Source organism: Archocentrus centrarchus, chromosome 2, assembly GCF_007364275.1.
Source record: "Archocentrus centrarchus isolate MPI-CPG fArcCen1 chromosome 2, fArcCen1, whole genome shotgun sequence".
NCBI classification, from domain to species: Eukaryota; Metazoa; Chordata; class Actinopteri; order Cichliformes; family Cichlidae; genus Archocentrus; species Archocentrus centrarchus.
In genome coordinates, this window is record NC_044347.1 from 6,988,917 (window position 1) to 7,009,912 (window position 20,996).

The following is a 20,996-nucleotide window of genomic DNA, read 5'->3' on the forward strand; positions in this document are numbered from 1 at the left end:
GACTCACAAATGTCAGCAGATTCCTGGAGGGAGACGCTGAAACTATCAGACTGAAGAAAGTGAACAAACAGGGACAAATATGTTTGCAGCCAAAACACTGAGCACAAAGAGCGAGGACCAAAAAAAGTCCCAGCCTGCACCGCATATAAAACACCAGCACACGACCACAAGGTCATTAACACACACAATCCAGCTACACAAGCATAAATACGGACATGAGGTCGGACACTTCGTAGGTTGTGTACAGAGGCCGCAAAGACCCTGCAAGTCTAATTAGGAGCATCTAACCAAGTGTTACAGCAGAGCCTTTCCCCTTTAAGAGTGAAGCCTTAAGGGTAATGTATTGCAGGCCACAGGTTGAGTGTTGTAGGTTAAGGAGAGACCACCCACTTTCTCCTCCCCCTGTGTGTGTATGCGGGCTAGCGCGGGAGAGGAGCGCGAGGGAAAAGTGTGCTCGGTGTGGGTGAAAATAAGTTGTGGCTGACTACCAGCTGCTGCAGCCCAACAAGAGTTTAGTTGCCGGTTCTGACTGAAATGTATCCACTGTACGCGGTCCTTGCTTCCTGTACAGGAATAAAGTTGTGCTGCTGCAATCTTCAACTCGCTGCATCTCTCCTCTTTGCTGAGCTGACCTACAGCAGACGAGCGAGCTAGTTAGCAGCTACGAGCCGAGCTCAGTATAAAGCAGAGGTCTCCCTGCTGCGGTTAGGAGCCGCGGATCTGGACGAGCTAACAAGCTAGCTCCAAAACAGAAGCAGCTTCAGGTGGTGGAGAACATCAGGATGCAGCTGGATTTGACCTTTGACTCCTTCAGAGAGTTTGTTTTTGTCAAACACCACATGTAGGTGTTGTTAATCTGCTGCACTGACGCTGAACTTTATTGTAGAGTTTATTGAGTTTTGGAGTTCATATTTTCTTTGTTTCTCCCTGTTGATGTTCACGAGTGTCCTTAATATTACACACATTTAGCACGTAGTGCTGCTGTCTGTGAACAGTTGTTGTTGAATATATTTCTTTAAAGGGATCTTTGTCCAGTTTTTATTACACAATAGTCACTTCTGAACCTGATTAAGTTTGAAAATACTAAAACTAATACTGAAACTAACTCAAACTAAACTATGATGTAAAATCCAAAACTCTTCTAACCCTGGTTCTTCTTCCTCTCTCTGTGTCTGATTCTTAATGAAGTCTTTCCTCATGTGCACCTTTAAATGATGTCAGCCTCACCAGCAGCACAGTTCAGTGGAGGATGATGTTTAGCTGCCACTTTGGTTCTGCAAAGATTTGATGGGTTGTGATCAAATGAGTTTCAGATGTTCATGTTGTCCTCACAATGAAATATAAGAACTTAAACAATCAGCAGACTTTTAATTTAGTGCCATCATCTGCTCAGACTTCTAGTTTGACCAAAACTTTCATTCAAACCAAAAAGCAGCAAAACTAATGACACTCCCATCAGCCTCAGTCCTACTTTATGTAGATTTGATCATCATTTTGACTTCACTGATTTTATCACTTGTAGACTTTAACATTTAGACTGACTTGGTTATTTTGAACTCCTGTTTCAGTCATTTCATTTTAAACTGATTTGTTGCTGCAGTTTGTTGTCTGTATGCAGCTGCTCTGCTGTTGTCTAAGAGTATCTGTCATGTCTGCAGGCTGTCAGGCTGCCTGATCACAGAAGAAGGTTGTAAGTCTCTGGTCTCAGCTTTGAGCTCCAACCCCTCCCATCTGAGAGAGCTGGACCTGAGCTACAACCATCCAGGAGAGGCAGGAGTGAAGCTGCTGGAGCAGCTGAGACTGGAAACTCTCAGGTATGGAGAGGCCTGTTGCAGCCACAGACAGTGTCTGATAGAGGAGGAAGCTGTACTTCACTCTGGCCCTGTCTGATGACTTCATGCTGGATACGAGTGTTATCTGAACAGTCACACATAGAGGAACCTTTTTACTTTGCTTCTATCAGAAAGTCTGCTTGAACAGAAACAGTAGATATCTGTATGGGGGTCTCAAAGGAGAAAATCTCCATCAACAACAATGGAGCAACCAGTTCAAAGTGATCTCTGCAGAGGAACAGTCTCACATTTTTACCCTCTGACCATCAATGGGATTAAGTTTCATGTGTGTGCAGAGACAGGTCCAGGACATGTTTAGCCTAGCCTAGCACAAACACTGGAAGTAGGGCGAAGCTGTTAGCCTAGCTTAGAACAAACAAGTGGAAACATGAACAGATTACTGGCTCACTCATTAACCTAACTGGCCACCTAGGAAAATGGGCTTTGCACTGCAGTCCAAATGTTGGACCGTTCCTTTATCAGTGTCTAACAGTGTGTGTCTGAGAGCGATGTAATGTCCATGTGTGCATGCTGAAAGAGACTGTGCTGCTCTGACCCCCCTCCTCCTTTCAGGGTGGAGCCTGCTGGAGTCCGATGGCTGATCCCAGGTCTGAGGAAGTGTAAGTGTGTTTTTAATGTGATTGATGAAAACAAAGCAGCACACATTCAACCATCTTCAAACTGTCACATCACTCATTCACATCTCTGATGTCAGGAGTCATCATCAAAGTGTCAATCAATGAACAGATGATGGATCAATAACTGCAGCTGGATTGTGTTTGTTCTCTCATCAGATTCCTGTCAACTCACAATCGACACAAACACAGTGAACACAAACCTCAAACTGTTTGACAACAACAGGAAGGTGACATATGAGTTGTATCAGTCATATCCTGATCATCCAGACAGATTTGATCGTTGGCCTCAGCTGCTGTGTAGAGATGGTCTGACTGGTCGCTGTTACTGGGAGGTTGTGTGGAGAAGAGAGTTTTATATATCAGTGAGTTACAGAAGAATCAGCAGGAAAGGAAACAGAGATGACTGTTTGTTTGGAAGGAATGATCAGTCCTGGAGTCTGAACTGCTCTGATTATGATGGTTACTCTGTCTGGCACAACAACAGAAGAACATCCATCTCCTCCTCCTCCTCCTCCTCCTCTGTCTCTCACAGAGTATCAGTGTATGTGGACTGTCCTGCTGGCACTCTGTCCTTCTACAGAGTCTCCTCTGACACTCTGATCCACCTCCACACCTTCAACACCACATTCACTGAACCTCTTTATCCTGGATTTTGGGTTGGTATTGGTTCCTCAGTGTCTCTGTGCTGAGTTTAGTGTAAAGAGTGTCCTCCTGTCAGAGAAACTCTGACTGTTGAACAGATAGTTCAGTCTGTACTAGGGTTTAATATGTTTCCCGAAAATGACATGAATCAAATCCCGGGAAATGACGAGCCATTTCCCGGGAATCCCGGGAAAAAGTTTATTTATTTTTTTATTTTAATTAGGCCTTCTGTAGCCTGTGTCGGCCTTAACCTATTGTGATATTGTAGAGGTAGCTTTCCAGCTATGTCCTGTTATGCCCAGTAGGGGGCAACGTTGGCTTGATTAATGCAATAAAACCTACATCTCGGCATTCGAGTGCTCGAGCTATGCGGTGTTGTATCGTTCCTCAACACTCCCTTAACAAATATAATTCGAATATTCCTCCATTGTACATGGAATTATACCAAGATATTTTACAACTGCTGGTGCAAAACAATACGGTTCATCTCCACAGCATTGATAAAGGCTCAGCCACGCTGTCGTGGCGACATCTGTTGCACTATATCTCCACCAGTGGAACGCTGTAATAGTCATTGAAAAGTTAACTACCGTACTACACTATAATATGACATAACACAGGGCCTTGAGTAATGCACTACGACTTGGTCATTGCCATTCTGGCAACAGCAAATTTATAACACCGTGTCTGAGGGTTAAAGTAGGTTCGCTGTGAATCGTCTTTTGAAAAACTGGCCAATCCTTATAGCCTAAAAAATATACATTTTACTCAACTCCATTTTAAAAGCGAAATATGTTAAAGTAATCTATTTCATGATAATTTCTTCACACATTAGGCCCGTATCCTAATTCATGATTGTTAGTAAGCGGCTGCAAACGAGGAAAAGAAACACTCGAAGTTAAACAGATATTTCTTTATTGTTCAGGGCAGGCATATTTTATAGGCTATATAATGCAATAGAACAATATATAATAATATAGAATTATATAATACAAAATACCTTAGGGTAAACACATTGCCTAAGATTTCAACAAATTAAAGAGGAAAAAAGTACAACTGTGTAATACCTCTATTAAACGCTTGAGATGAAGGCTGAAGCCTTAAACGGAGGCTGAACGTGCCTGAAATGAAGAGTAATGCTTTTCGCATTAACTGAACCCTTCTCTCAATATTTCCTTAAATTTAACATTCTGAAGCTTTCTTTTCTTTCTGAAAGTCAAATCGACGCGCGCGACTTTTTTCCCGGTTTCCCGCCTTAACATTCCCGGGAAACGGGAAATGGTTCTGATCGCATTTCCCGGGAATCCCGGATCCCGGGATTAAACCCTAGTCTGTACATGTCTGTCTCTTTCACTCACAAACATGTTTTCAGATTCATGGATTCAATCAGTTGATGTTTGAAACTGTTCTCAATGATTCCTTGTAAACTTCTTCCTCTTCAGTCCTTTAAAGATGGAAGCTGCCATTATTCCAGGATCCACATGTTGTTTTTCTGTCTTTTTCCACTCAAAGCTTCACAGTGAATATCAGGATGTTGTGTTTCTCTGAAGCTCAGTTCAGCTCAGATGATTCAGTTCATGTCAGCTGCAGTTAGTTTGCTGCAGATGAGACAAACTGTGATATCAGAGAGGAATCACTGAGCTGCACTGACCCAAACATCAATTTACAAACTGCTCAGAGACGTTCACACATTATTGTCCAATGAACACAAGTTTGGTGAGCAGCCAGAGTTCATCCTGACATTTATTTTACTGCTGTTAGAATGATGAAATCACAACTAGACTTTAACTTGTCTGTGGTGGCATTTGGACAATTAAATGATCCTTTAGAAACTAGATAGAAATTTCATTATTTGCCAACATTGTTTTTTTAATATTTTTTGTTAAATTTTACTTCCTGTATCACCAGCTGATGTAAATTCCTGACTATGGAGCATATGTTACACTGTTGTAACTTCATTGCATGACCTTATTGTGTTGTGTTAGTCAGATCTGGCTCAGCAGGTTTTAAATGTTTTGCTTCAGCAGAGAATCTGTACAGTACTAAAGTCAAAGTGTGTAACTTGGATCAGCAATATTTGCTGAATGTGACAGTTTCAGTGATGTAGCAGGAACATCATTTCCTGTTCCTGGACTTCAGTTTTCTAGTTTGATTGTGAGTCTGTTCAGTGTCAAAATAATAAAGTGATTGTGATTAAACCGTACATCAGTGAGACTCTCCTGTTTGATCAGCAGAGAAAATCCCTCTATGTGTTCAAAATGTGCTGAACATTGACTGAAGCTCTAATAGAGACGGAGAGAGATCCTGTATCTGCTCCTTTGTGGGAGGAACAGGACGAGCACTGCCTGATATAGAAAAGGACCTCCAGCAGTCACTGGTGTGAACGTCTCTGAGCAAACAATCAGAAACAGTTTCCATGAGGGTGGCCTGAGGGCCGAATGTCATCGAGTGGGCCCTGTGCTCACTGCCCGGCACCGTGAAGCCAGCTGCTGTTTTCCATAGAATTGGCAGGTCCACCACTGGTGCCCTGTGCTTCTTCCAGATGAGAGCAGGTTCACTCTGAGCACATGTGACAGACATGAAAGGGTCTGGAGAAGCCATGGACAACATTGTTGCTGTAACATCATTCAGCATGGCCGCTTTGGTGATGGCTCAGTGATGGTCTGGGGAGGTATATCCACGGAGGGATGCACAAACCTCCACAGGCTCAGCAACAACACCCTGACTGCCATCAGGTATTGGGATGCAAACCTTTAGACCCAGTGTCAGACCCCACGCTGGTGCAGTGGGTCCTGGGTTTTTCCTGCTGTATGATTATACCCGGCCTCATGTGGTGAGATGATGCAGGGAGTTCCTGGAGGATAAAGTCACTGATACCATTGACTGGCCCCCATGCTTACCTGGCCTAAAGCCAACAGAACACCTCTGGGACATTATGTTTAGGTCCATCTAACGCCGCCAAGCTGTAACTCAGACTGTCCAGGAGCTCGGTGATGCCCTGGTCTAAAACTGGGAGGAGACTGTAGGATACATTTTAGGGGTCTCCATGTTCCTTTTTGCCCGCAAATTAAAACCCAATTAAAACCATAGTTACCAACAAATCACAGGGTCGAGCAGGTTCTGATGCAGGCTGTTTATTAGACATCTTAGTAGCACACAAATAGTTAAAAAGACACAGACAGTAACATAGTGAAGACTGAGTTACACACACAGAGTAACAAAAAAGAAGAAAGAACCTGTTGATCATGCCCCGGCTTCCTCATCACTCCCTTAGACCGAGGAGAGCCCGCGCTGAGATTAAGTATGAATCCAACTAAAATCAAACTGTCCAAATGATCCATGGCGATGAGCAAGCTCTATTGCAAAAAGTTGCTAGTACTTAGAAATATACAAACACAAAAACAAAGGACAAAAAACAAAAAGTAAAAGCAAGAATCCCTCCCGGGAGGTTGTGCCTTAGTAGTTGCTGGAAAAACGGACAACACGGACAAAGACAGTCGCTACATCTTCTCTCCTGTCTTCTCCTCTTCTAACCGTGGTATTTATACTCTTTCCCTTTCTTTGTCTAAGATTTGTGCTGAGACTGCACTTTGTAAGCATACATTAGAAACTGTCATTAATTCTACTGACATTATCTGAAAAGGCACAAACATCCAGGAGCATCTTCAATACATCAACAAGACAGTAAGAAAAATTCATCACAATAAATGTCAGAAACAACCTCCCTGTGTCCATCCTATGGTACTCCTCAAGAAGGATTTACAACTGCCCACACTTACACTGACCAGATATGAGGGAGAAAGTGGGGCCCATTTTGCCCCCAGACTTGTTGCATAGACAGATTTACACTTTCTTGATTTGCATTTCCAAAATATTTGGCTGTGCTACATAAGCAAGGTAGCCTATGGCTAGGTCCACTGGACAGATTTATCCCTATCACCAGTATAAATCAAAAAATGGGCAAACAGGATGACTGGTGTCCTATACACGAACTCAAAAAGGGCAGTTTTATGAGCTGAGACCCCTAAGCATGAATTTGAATGAGCAACAGGTTCATCACGGGGCTAGAGCAGAAGACGAGTATGCTTTGAGAGTGATCTGAGAGGGCCTGCTGGGTGACAGCAGACTGTTAGGGAGGGGTAGCAGAGCTTCTGAGCCTGAACACAAATAAGAGCAATTCAAACAGGCCTCAAATCCTCCTGCTACTTTTAGACACACAATATGCATTTATTACAGTGTAGAAAGCAGTTTAGTTGCAAATAAACAGAAGTAGGAATAATAACTTTAAATGTCAGCATTAGGGTGATAAAAATATTTCCCAACAAGACCCCCAGGACATCATCTGTGGTCTTATTAGGAGCATGCCCCAACATTGTCAGGCATGCGTGCGAGCACATGGGGACCACACAAACTACTGAGTATGATTTCAGTTTGCTCCAATGAAATGTCATCAAAATAGACCAGCCTGCTGCATCATTTTTCTCTGTGATTTTTGGGTGTCTTTTTAAACTCCGTCCCCTGTGGGCTCGTACCTCGGGACTTCCAGGTCATACTCGGCACAGATGTTCCTGTACTATGTCGGCTCCTTGGTCACAGCGTTCCATGTTTGCTCTGCCTGCTAGCATCTCATCATGTGAGGTTTAAATCCCTCCACCTCCACTACAAATACAGACTCAGAGTGAATGGAGCTTTCCCTGCTGCTGTCACTCACACTGATCACTGAACAGTGAGGAGTTCAATCTGAACATCAATGCTTTCTGTTTGTGTGGAGACACAGAGTGACCGATCTGAGCTCATTCATGAGATCACATCTGCTGTGCCTCCCTCAGTCACAAAGTGAAGGTCCATATTCACATATTCACACAGTACCGACTTATGAAGGAATATTTACAACAGTGGAAACCAAATGTGCTCAAATTAAACTATTACAAATCGTTCCATTTTTGCCCACTTGTGAGCTCAGAGAGGGTTCATTTCTGCAAAGTTCTTGTTTTTAGAACTCACAAAATCTATTTGTGCGATCTGTCTTGTTGTTTGCAACAATAAATATGATATTTTGACATTAACATCAGAAAGTTTATGAAGTATCCAGAGTTATTTTTCTGTGTTCAGTTTTTAACAAGACCAAACGTTCTTCTAGCTCTGCTATTTGCTCGCTGACCACAAAGACAGGTTTTCCCTACAGGCGTGTCTGCTGGAGACAGACAGGTGAGGTCGAAAGCATCGAGCCTCTTTTGGCCCTTGAAAAGCAAACATACGCCAGAGGGGACGGCTCCAAATACCCTGGCATAGTCTCCAGGAGTTACAGGGATATTACATTTTCTGACAAATTCTTCATAGCTGAGCAAAAGTCCTTCACTATTGAATAACTGCTCAACCATATGATGATGTTCTGAAACCAATATTCCACAAACAGAGATTTCCATTTGTAGAAGATGTCTTTGTTACTCCAAATCAGAAAGTTGTGGGTTAGCGCTGCTCCTTCGGGTGTTGCTGTTGCGTTGAGACGTAAACAGGAAGTGACACACGGGCTGTGCACACTTAAGAGCAAATGACTAAAACTGTAAACTTAATTATCCATAAGAGTTGATTACTTGTTGGGATAGAAACGTAACACAATCAAACACAAAGATTTTAAAGGAATGAAATGAAACAACAGGAAGTGGAAATCATGACAATAAGACTCTTTTGTGCCACACAGTTGTCACTGACACACACTGTAATCAATCCAACAGGATGCTGATAGCAGCAAATACATGTTAGAGCTCAGAGGAGGATCTGAGTTTAAGCTCCTGCCTCCTGAACAGGAAGATGGAAGGAAAGGAGAGAAATGTTGCTGTATTCCTGGGAAAGGGAAATTCAGAGGAAAATCAAAGACTTTCAAAGTAAGAGCTGAGAAAAGGAGGCCAGATTGAAGCTTCACTTTTCACATTAAAGTCTGATGTTTGGGAATCTGAAGGATGATGTTACTGTAAAAAATCTCATCTGCTGCTCCTGCTTTTCTTCTTCTGCAGCTTAAACAAATATATAAATATATCTGCATGCTCTGCTGAGCCAAGAAAAACAATCTGAAGATTTTGAAATGGTGTGTGTATCTTTGAGGAGTTTTTGAAACAGCTGCTACAGAGTCTGAATGTGTTCTGGCAGCATTTCACATTGAAATATTAACAAGCTCTGAAATATCATCATAAAATGATCTCAGAGCATTAAATGTAGAAAATCCATCAAACTGAAGTTCAGAGTCTCGGCTCAAAGAGTCCAAATGATTCCATGAGGAAAGATTACTGTGATCAAATCAATGAGCAGTTATTGTTTGGAAATGATAATCAGACATTTTCAGGGAGTTCTTTGTCTTTCTCAGGAATTTACAGACTGATAGAAACTCATCTGGATCATCTGATGTGGTTTTAATGATGTGTTGATGTTTTTCACTGTGATCACAGCGTCTGAATGTTGGAGCCAATCAGAAACAAGCCCCACGCGCTCACACAAGTCTAACAATGAACTGTTGATGATGAAGTTCAACCAATCACACCACTGAAACCTAAACAGAAACCTGTGCAGACACCAGGAGAACATGCAGACTCCACACAGAAAGGCTCGGGAGGCTCAAGTTCTACTCATTTGATCTCTTGGCTGTAAAATGTAAGACGAGATCTGTTTGGTCCCAAAATGTCAAAATATTCCTCTGAGGTAAAGTGTTGGCCTTGGTTCATCCCCACACTGTGACCTTTCCAACAAACAACATTGATCTGTTTGGATTCATCATTTTACTGAGACATTTGGATTATAAAATTGATATAAAAATGAAGATTATTTCAAGAGGAAGATTTTCATGCAGGTAATCATTGGTTTGATGATCAGTTAAGAGTAATTATTGATGAAGATGGACTGCAGGCTGTACTGTTTAAGCCTATCAGCTGATCACTGACATGATGCTGTGTTGAAAGAACTGAGTTTGTATGAACAGGTGAGTTTGTTCATTTCAAAGAAGCTCAATGATTTCTGCATTAATATCAAAGATCAAAATCATTGCATCATGGTTGATAACTGTGCAAAAATAGAAACATCAGTGGATTCACTTCCTGGAGGAAACCTGTAGTTTAGAGGAAATGCAGTGATTGGATCCATTTCTCCGTCCATCCTGGTCATTATTATTAAGAAAGTTTGTTTGCTTCAACCAATCACAACTTTGGAAAATGTGATTACATCACACATACCAACATGGTCGACCACACCTCCTCACTGAGGTCAAAGTTTAGTCGACCTTTAGTTTTAACAGACTTTGAGGCTGTGACAGAGTTAGACGAGGGCACACACACACACACACACACACACACACACACACACACACACACACACACACACACACAGTAAAAAGCTGCTTTTAGATGAAGTGTAGAGAGTGGAGCAGAGTCGACCTTTGTTCATCACATTTATTGTTCATATTTCCTGTTTTGATGTTTGAGCAGGAACAGAAACTGTGAAGTGTGTAAAAGTCAGATTAGTGAAGATGTGAGTCCAGACGACGTGTGTGCAGGATCAGCTGAGCTCTGCAGGAGACATGGAGGTTCAAAGGAGGAGAGTCAAAAACCATCAGTCACAACACAAACACCAAACACACATTTTTACATTCAGTGTCACTTTGACCTTCTTGACCTCATCTCTGAGGTCCACTTATCCTCATGGTCACAGCTGTCATAGAGAGAGAGGCAGGGTGCACACTGTACAGGTCACCAGGCCTGTCATAAGGCCAACACAGAGAGACAGACAACCATTCATACCTATGAGCATTTTAGAGTAACGAGTTAACATAACCCCAGTAACAGCAGGTCTTTGGGAGGAAGCCCACGCACACATGGGGAGAACATGCAAACTGCACACAGAGAGGCCCAGGTGGAATCGAACCCAGACCTTCTAGATGTCCCTCTGGTTGTGATGCAGCAGTGTAACCACCACGACACCATCCAGAGTTTGTTTCCATAAATCTGTTTCAGAAATCATTGAACTGAAGCTTTTCTGCTGTACGATGTTCTGACAGTCAGCATGTTTTTATGTTTTATTATGACTAATGTTTTATGATCACAAATAATCCAAATTTCACACTCAGCTGATAAAAACAGAAAAATAGTCAAAGATTTACTTTGAAATTCAGTGACTTGTCTTGACATTAAATCACAGGAGGATCAGTCATTTATTCCATCTGCAGTTTTTCATACAGTCTGGATTGGATTCAAATCTCTGAGCACAGCAGCTGATGTTTGAATCTCTACCAAACGTAGACTTTGTTTGTTTCTGCTCTGTGATGTTTGGAGAAAATGTTCAGCTCTGATTTCAGCACAAACTGTGGATCACTCTTTGTTTACAGACAGATTCACATGATTATTGATCAACATCAGCTGTGAGCAGTTTATTTAATCTGCTGCTTCATAGTTCATGGTAACAGAGTCGGTCCAGACTTCCCAGTTATGGAAGTAAGAACAAAGGAGACTGACTTCATTCATCATTGTGTGTGTGTGTGTGTGTGTGTGTGTGTGTGTGTGTGTGTGTGTGTGTGTGTGTGTGTGTGTGTGTGTGTGTGTGTGTAGCAGCAGCAGAGTTAGTTGATACTCAGAGGTGTTACTGTGGATTTCCTGCCTGTCAGTCTGTGGATGTGTCACAGTGGATCTTCTAAATGACTCTTTAATGCAGATGTGCTGCAGCTTCTGGATTCAACATGTCGGCCTCTGGTTCAAAAACACTGCGTCACAAACTGTTGGCTCTCCTCCAACAGAAAGTAGTGTTGACTGTTCCCACAGAGAGGATCATGTTACAGAGACTGGATTAGACCGACCAAGGGCTGCAACTACTGATTATTTTAGTAATCAAGTATTCTATCAATTATTTTATTGATTAATTAACTGGCTAAGAAATACTTTTGTCTTACTAATGAGCAACAATAAACATTAAGGAGAAAAATGGGTCTTTGAAAACAAACTGCTCATTGGTTTCTATTTTAGAGTTGCAGTGTTTTAGTCAGATATCATGTGGTTGTACTCAGACTGTCACGGCTGCACAGAGGCAGAGATCTGAGAGCTTTACATCATTACAAATGTGAGTCTGTGGACATGAAGGCAGCTTTCTCCTCTAATCAGTGTTTCTACTAATGAAGGTTGAGACGATCATTTCTCGTGTTGTGATCGATCACATTGATGAAACAGTCACAGCTGACTCTTCTATGACTGCTGCATCAGAAACAGATTTAACCTTTAGAAACCATGTTTGTATTTCTGAGGAGTTTTTGAAACACCTGCTACAGAGTCTGAATGTGTTCCTGCAGCATTTCATGATAAAATGATTTTGGACCATTAAATATAATAAAATAAATAAATCAAACTGAAGTTCAGAGACTTGGCTCAACTTAAATGTGAAAAATATCAACAAACAATCAGATGAGGAAAGATTACTGTGATAAATTATTAAACAGTGAGCAGTCATTGTTTGAAAATGATGATTTTTTTTTTTTAGGGAGTTTTTTGTTTTTCACAGGAATTTACAGACTGATAGAAACTCATCTGGATCATCTGATGCGGTTTTAATGATGTGTTGATGTTTTTCACTGTAATCAAAGTGTCTGAATGTTGGAGCTGAGAGTGAAATTGTAGGTTATATTTTAGAGGTCTCCATGTTCCTTATTGGCTGCAAATTAAAACACAATTAAAACCATATTTACCAACAAATCACAGGGTTGAGCAGGTTCCCATGCAGGTTGTTTAGTTGCACACAAATAGTTAAAAAGACACAGAGCGATGGAGAGAAGAAGAAAGAAACTGTTGATCGTGCTCCGGCTTCCTCGTCACTCCCTCCGATCGAGGAGAGTCCGTGCTGAGATTAAGTATGAGTCCAAATAAAATCAAACTGTCCAAATGATCCATGACGATGAGCAAGTTCTGCTGCAAGAAGTTACCAGTACAGAAATATACAAACACAAAGCAAAACGGCAAAAAGCAAAAAGCCCTCCTGGGAGGTTATGCAAGGAAAAAAACAGAGAAAGACTACATCCTCTCCCCTCCTACTACTCCTCTTCTAAGCTTGGTATTTATACTCTTTCCCTTTCTTTGTCTAAGATTTGTGCTGAGTCTGCACTTTGTAAGCATACATTAGTGGGTCTGATTAATCTTCTCATACTATCTAAAAGAGCACAAACATCCCGCAGCATTTTTAATTCATCAACATGACAGTAAGAAAATTTCATCTGCTGTATCTTCGATGGGTGTGTTCTTGAAGAAAACACCTCGCTGACAAAGTTTTAATGCATGTACAAAGTTTATTGTAAAACAGCCAGTGTCAAACAGATGCTTCTTGAGCCAACTGGGAGAGGAGTCCCAATCTTCCTGACTCCTCGAGCATTTGAAAGTTTCAGCTAATATACCACCAAACATCCTGTTTTCTGTTGCCCATGTTCCTGACATCTATTTCCTAATGCACATGACTTCCCTATAGGACTGGCTGACGCCAGCCCCAACACACAGAAAACGTATCTATACATATTATCCTTAGCTTTTTGAACTGAATATACATAATCAGGAAACGTCTGGTCCTAGGCCTTGTGACCCGAGCGAGGCTCCTTGTGCCTAAATGTCCTTTCTCAGCAAAACAGCAAAAACACACAGAAATTACAAACATGTTGTGCACCAGAAAACACACATCACAACAGTTGTCAAAATTAACCTCCTTGTGGCCATCCTGTTGTACTCATTAAATGTTTTTTGCTTTTTTGTGCTTTTTGTTTTGTTTGACCATTGGACAGAGTTTAAGGATCATTTCCACTGTTGTTGAAGGAACTCTGCTCTTCTGTTTCTATGTTCTCATTTTGTTTGGAATCATTACTTACATGATGACATGAGATAAATATTGTTTTAATAATTGTGCTGCTACTGTAACTGTTGTTAACCACACTGATACCAACAGCTTCATATTAATGTGGATGAACTGGACTGTTCCAGAGAAACTATCAGGATCACTGCCCTCCAGTGGTCACTGTCAGTAACTACAACTCTGCACATCCAATAATCCTGACATTATGACACATTTCCTGCAGTGTTTCGGCACTAATGTTCATCAGTGTGATAATGACGCTCTATATTAAACTGAGAGAAACACTGACGTCAGCAGAGAGAAGCTGCCCTCAAGTGGTCACAGAGAGGAAATGCAGGTTAAACGGGTCACAGAGAGCAAATACAGCGTAAAAATATATATCAGGTTATCTTCCAGAATTATAAATCAAATTCAGACTTTAATAAGCAAATAGATCATCAGATAAAATAGATATGAGGCACAAACACACAAAAAATTAGTATGCTACTAAAATAATATGTAATTTGACAGGATTTGCTTTTGCACCTTGAATACTTGAAACAAATAAATCCAATTATCCTGTATGTTTGACATTTTATGACACACAAAATAATGTCGGTTTCTATAAACCTCATGATACAGTAGTGACTATGACTGTATCCAAATGCAGAACTAGTGAAAAACAGAAAGATCAGGAGGGAAAATGTGAGAGTCCTCACCTGTAAAATCATTCCTGCTTTGGGGGTCGTCTCATTGTTGCCTCTCTAGTGCACCTGATGTTAATTTCAGGAACACCAAAAGAACTGAAACTAATTAATAACCCCCTCTGCTGCTTAACTGACCAGATCAATATCCCAGAGGTTTACCTGACTAGTACTCTGATTAAAATGTTCCTTTCATTTTTTGAGCTGTGTACATTCATAATATCACTGACAAATTATCCATGTATAAATATAAAGATGTTTGGCAGCTCTTAAATGTTTCTGTAATCGGCTCTTATTTTGACCTGATGAGTTAAAATGTTTGAATAAACCAACTAAGAAAAAAAGCTTTCTGATTTATGTAATATGTATTAGTTATTGCTATCTAACTTGGAGTGGCTGCTGATCTAACAGAGTGTAAAGAATCAGATTGCTGAACATGTGACCGCCCACATTCAAATAAAGCAAACAGTCTGGGTGCTGTCAGAGATCAGGAGATTCACTTGTTCTTAGGTTTGTTTAAGGTGTCAAAGTCATAGCAGGAAGAAGTTGCAGGTTAATTATTGAAGAGATTAAAGTCATATGAGGGAGCAGCAGCTGATCTTTGACCTGTGAGCTGCACCTTCAGACTCCTTTAGAGTTGATGTGTTTAATGTGAGGGCAGCCTGCAGACACAGAGGACTGATTAGAGCAGATTCAGAGGGTTTTCTCTGTTCTTCTACACAGACCTGCTCCAGACAGCAGAAAACTGCAGCGTGAAGAAGTTCTTGGGAAGAAGCTGAGTAAGTGGAACTTTGATTCATTCGAGTCGCTGAGCTTTTGTTTTGATCACAAGTGGAAACGTTGCTGTTTGTTTGTTGGTGTCCTGATGTGGATGTTATTATGTGGAGAGCAGATAAGGACTCATTCATCTCTGATATGTTTAAAAACAAAGTCTTCATCATCAGCTCAGAGCCTTTAAACAGAGTCTACAGGTGGAGATTTGTTCATGTTTCATGAAGAATCAAAGTTCATGTCTGTTAAATATTCTCCATAATTCAGGGAGAATATTTAACAGGGATCATAAAGCGCCCCCTACTGGTTCCCTCTAAGTGTTGCTGTCAGTCTCCAATGATCCTGTCACATACCTGCAGTTCATTTTCATATGTGCAACAACATTTATTCATCTGGCAGTTTTCCTCCATGAAATATGTTTTATCTCCTAGTTTTAGATGTACTTCATTTAATGTTAATAAATAAGTTAATAATATATTAGTACTGCATACTAATATCACTTAAATAACTCTCTCACTAACCCTCCACAGTGTGTAGTAATAGTGGTAATAATAACAATGGAAATGTCAAAGTTATTCATAAAAAACAAAAAGGCCTTCTAGAGTTGCAGCTTGAAGCCATATTAAAAGTAATTATTTTAAAACATTATCTAAATTATTTTAATGTTAATAATCAGAAGAACTGCATGATTAGAACCTCCAGTCAAATCTGATTAAAAACACAAATAAAAATACAAAGTTAAATTGAAACTTCTATCATCATCTTCACTCTCACAGATTAGTTCAGGATTGTTTGAGTGTCTCTGCTGCAGCTCTGAGCCTGTTTCAGGATGGAGAGTCACAACAGTTAAAATGTGATCATATCAATGAAATAATTATTAGGAGCAGAAATAGAAGAAATATTTTATCTAAAAGCTTTACTTGTACTTCTATCTCAGTGAACATACTGCATTCAGGTTTTAAATACATTTACTATACTGATAATAGAAGTAGAGCAGCTGATTTCAGCTTCCTCTGCCTCACACTGTCTGACTGCATTCAGCTGCACACATGATGAAAGGAGGATTTCAGTTGATGTGCACATGAATGATGTGTGTTTCCTCTGCAGGTGAAGGTAGAAAGTGTGTGTGAGCTGATGTGAATTCAGCAGCATGGATCAGTGTGAGGACAGAGAGGAGGGAGTCCCTCCCTCTAAAACCACTCTGTGTGGGGAACATGAGAGCCAGACCAAAGCTCAGAGGTGAGATGACCATCTCTAACTGTCCATGACTCTTCTCCATGTCACAGCTCAGCCCTCACATCACTGCTGCATCATTATTCACAGGAACCAACCTGAACCTGAACCTGAACCTGAACCCAGCTGTGTGTCCTTAAAGAGCGACAAGTCAAAGGGTCCTCCTCTTAACTTTAAATCAGGTGTTCCTCCTCCTGCAGAGAGGTAATGTGTGTCTAAATGTTGTTCCTGACTCAGTGTTTCTGAATAAATTCTCCATCATGTTTAATGTCAGCTCAGCTCTTTTTCACACACATTTCTGTGTTCATATGTGAAGCAGTGTGTGTTGGAGTTTGTTGCACAAACACAGCAGTCAGAGTGTAAAGAATGGATGTTGTAGGAGGTGTTTGTGTAGTGAAGAGGCTGAGTGTCTGTAGGACTGCAGCTGCTCCAGCAGGGGGCTCCTTTGAGCTGTGCTTCAAACACAGGAGACACCTTTGTGAGTCTGTATTTGATGTCCTGCTGACACGTTTGTCTTCATGAAGGTTTATGGATCATTGTTCTATCCTCACATGTCTGAGGGGCTGTAATGGTAGCAAGGGCAGCACGGTGGCGTAGTGGTTAGCACTGCTGCCTCACAGTTAGAATACCATCTGGAAGGCCTGGGTTCGATTCCACCTTGGCCCAGGTCTCTCCCTCTCTCTGTGTGGAGTTTGCATGTTCTCCCCGTGCTTGCGTGGGTTTCCTCCGGGTACTCCGGTTTCCTCCCACATTCCAAAGACATGCACTTACTGGGGTTAGGTTAATTGGCTAATCTAAATTGCCCATAGGTGTGAATGAGAGCATGAATGTGAGTGTGAAAGGTCGTCTGTCCCTCTGTGTTGGCCCTGCAACAGGCTGGCGACCTGTTCAGGGTGTACCCTGCCTCTCGCCCTATGACAGCTGGGATAGGCTCCAGCCCCCCCCGCGACCCTTAACAGGATGTGCGGAAGCGAATGGATGGATGGATGGCATTTCTCTCCTTCTGGTCCTCGTAAGCATTCTGGATGCAGTTCTGAATCAGTTCTAGTTTCTATTTCTAACATTTGTAGGTAGAACAGAGAGCAGAATACTGCAGTCAGGCCTTCTAAATGTAGAAGCATGTATTAGTTCCTCTAATACGCAGAGATAGAAAAGATCACACTGATTATTTTTCAGCTAATAAACAGATTGATGGAAGGAAATGCTGAGTCTCCTAAAGACATTTCCAAAGAGTAGCAGGCATTGGTTGAAAGGAAGCAGAGCTCGAATTGATCAGTGCTACTTCCAAACCAAATCATTTCACACAGTGCATTCGATCTATAGTGTTTTAGTGACTCAGAGGAAGTTGTTGAGAACTGGGAGCTCAGCAGTGAAAGCACAGAGAGAGAGACTGTCTTACTCCAGGGCGCTTCAGCTGAAAGGAAATCTTTGTGAAGGAGTTGGTGAGAGCTGTTAGGACTAAACCACAGTGAGCTGAAAGCTGTGAACAGCTGCAGACTGAGCTGTAGATTCTCAGTGGGATCACTGAGGGCTAGTAAAGCTTTGCTGCTACAGGGAGTCATCTGCTTCACTCTTCATCCAAACATCACTTCATGGACTTTGAGCTTGTGTTGGTCCCTGTGTGGATGAGAGCTAATTCTTCATGATTCCTTCACAGAGTGGATCAGGAGAGCTCAGAGGTTCCCAGTGGTCAGTCTGCCCAGCAGCATCAAACACAGCTGGACTCCATATTTATGGTTTGTACATGTACAACAACTACTGTTACATCTGTTCTTTCAGTCATCTCCATGCTGCACTTTGTACACCAGTGGATTGCACTGCTCAACATTGTTACCAAAGATGTCTGCTTCACAGAGAAAATGTGCTTTTTCTCTATGGGGCTATTATTGTAGCAAAAGTTCATGAATCCATGTGTGTGTATCGCTACCAGCAGGCTAATGTGATGCTGTTAGACCAAGTAATAAGTCCCAGTGGACCTGAACGTAACCCGCCTGTGATCCTGACTGAGGGTTAAAGAGACCTTGATTACGCACTAATCTATCACAGATTCCGCGGCGGCAGAAATGTAGCAGAAGTCACATGTGTAAAAAGAGCCAATTGTAAAGCTTGGTGGCCTGACGCGTGTGTTTTCAGTGACTTGAGAAAAACTTTAAGACTTTGCAACCATTAATATCTGTGGTGCAGATTTCTTTGCACATTTACAAATCTGATTACAGACACACAGATCAAAATACAGATCGCGATACACACACGTGGATGTAGAGGAAGTGATCAGAACATTTTGTGTGGATGTCATTATCTTGTTATTACTGAGCAAGTATCTCTGTGATGTCAGCTGGAGCACCACAGTCATATTCATGTGTAATATGTGAGATTTAATTGCTCATTAATTGAAGGTTCCAGACCACTTTAACTCCTGCTTGTACAATATTTTAATATTCTTAAAAATATAAACATGTGTGTTTGCACACAAAAACCTCATTTGGGGTCCATAACAGTTTTGCCACACTATGAGCCCCACTGGGGCTCATGTAGGGACACTGTGGGGGTCAAGTGGGCATATTTGATGATCCATCACATTGTCGGACACGTGCTTCCTTTGTTTCAGTGTCCTCCCGAGTTCATTTATAAAGAGAAGGAAAGGTCAGACTTCTAACTTCGTTATTAAAAATTTATTAATCACCACACATAATACATGGGATCAAAAATAATGCAGAATAATAAAAGCATGCTTGGAGATTGCGAAATAATATCCCTTACCGCGGTTAAGGTGTTGCTTCTCAGTAAGTGCACGACAATCTCAGAGTCTCGGTGCGCGCCCCCGTTGTTTTATGATTCTGGGCCCAAGCCAAATAAGGAGTTGTTTTTCCCAAGTTCTGACCAGAGCTCTCTCAGTTATGCGACCCCCACTCTACTCCTTACTGCCCCTCTCCAGACTTTCTAAACTAACAAAGAGTGTGGTCCCCAATAAGCCTTACATTCCTTAAATTTGCAATAATGAATTCCCTCAAAATATTGCGGGGCTTGACGCGATTTTTACTGTATTTGTTTTTGTGGTGTATCTTATTTTGAAGGCATTTTTAAACATTGCCATGATGTCCAGAGAGCACTGTGGGCAGAAAAGATGGTATTCATGCTGTGGAGCGAGGTTACGAGGGCACTGCTGATAGAGTTGCATACGAATACAGAGCGGATTCACGTTTATTATTATACTTTGAAAATATCACACTTTTGATTACGGTCGTACCATTTATTTGACATATTAATCCACCACAGCTTAAAAGCCGGTCCATATAAGAATATTGTCTAACACTAAACCAGTCCTTGGCTCAAAAAAGGTTGGGGACCACTGATGTAGAGCACCAACAGAGGAAATGCAGAGGTTTGCATTTCATTGGTGTAAGTTATGAGTCACAGGACTTTGAACAGCACATTGTTCAAGAAAATGAAAAATGTTACGTTTCCACAGGGTTAAAGTGGGATTTAGCAGGTGGAGGAACCCTAACGCTGTGATCACACAGGAAGTGATGATGTTCAAAGTAGCAAACAGAGAACAGATTATTATTTTTCTGCGTAGGAGTTGATGCAGAGTCACCCTCTACAATGTAGAGCATTTTAAAATTCTCTCTTTTTCTCTGCTCATGTTCACAGTATTCAAGCTGTGTGCATTCATTAGAATTAGAATTTAGATTGAAATGAAGTTTGCGTTCATATGCAGTATGCAGTTTTATTATTACATTAATATAGCACAAGGTTCAGTTAGCTTTGCACAAAAATAGCTGGTAGAAATGTCTTCCAAAGAGATACTTTTACTTTGTTACTTTGAGTACATTTCAGAGCCTGTACTTTTTAACTTTTACTTGAGTAAATAAGTTGAACCAGTACTTCAACTTTTACCAGAGTATTTTTAACACAGGTATCTGAACTTCTACTTAGGGACAGAATGTCTGTACTTCTGCCACCTCTGATGGATATACTGCAGGCTTACAATGGGCCCAGCTGTGAGGCACTCTCTGCTTAGTGAGAGATGACCACAGTCAGCCCACACTATGGGCTGCCCCACTTGGGGCCATGTAGGGAGTCTGTGGGCCTCAAGCGAACATATTTGCTGAATAATTTTATGTTGCAGCATTACAAATTTCCTGCTATTAGCAAAGTCAAATCCAAGGTCATATTAGAGGTCAAAGGTCGAATAGAGATAACATCATAAGATTTGAAAGTTTTAGTGTTTCTGTTTTCAATGAAGAAGTTTTGGTTTCAAAACAGACCTTGAAGCATATCATGGAAACTAGAACCAACCAACAACTAAGCATCATTTTTAATCTCAGTGGCCTAAAATG

General features: G+C 41.3%; 1 protein-coding gene across 1 annotated transcript in view; it reads left to right on the forward strand.

The window, feature by feature from the left end:
• The window catches only part of LOC115798479 (uncharacterized), a 214,761-nt gene that overhangs the window by 33,251 nt on the left and 160,514 nt on the right, over positions 1-20,996 (forward strand). Inside the window, exons 9-11 of the mRNA XM_030755332.1 lie at positions 2,406-2,452; positions 2,627-3,152; positions 15,376-15,431. Of these exons, the coding sequence (XP_030611192.1) occupies positions 2,406-2,452; positions 2,627-3,152; positions 15,376-15,431 (629 nt within the window). The remainder of the gene's footprint in view (positions 1-2,405; positions 2,453-2,626; positions 3,153-15,375; positions 15,432-20,996) is intronic.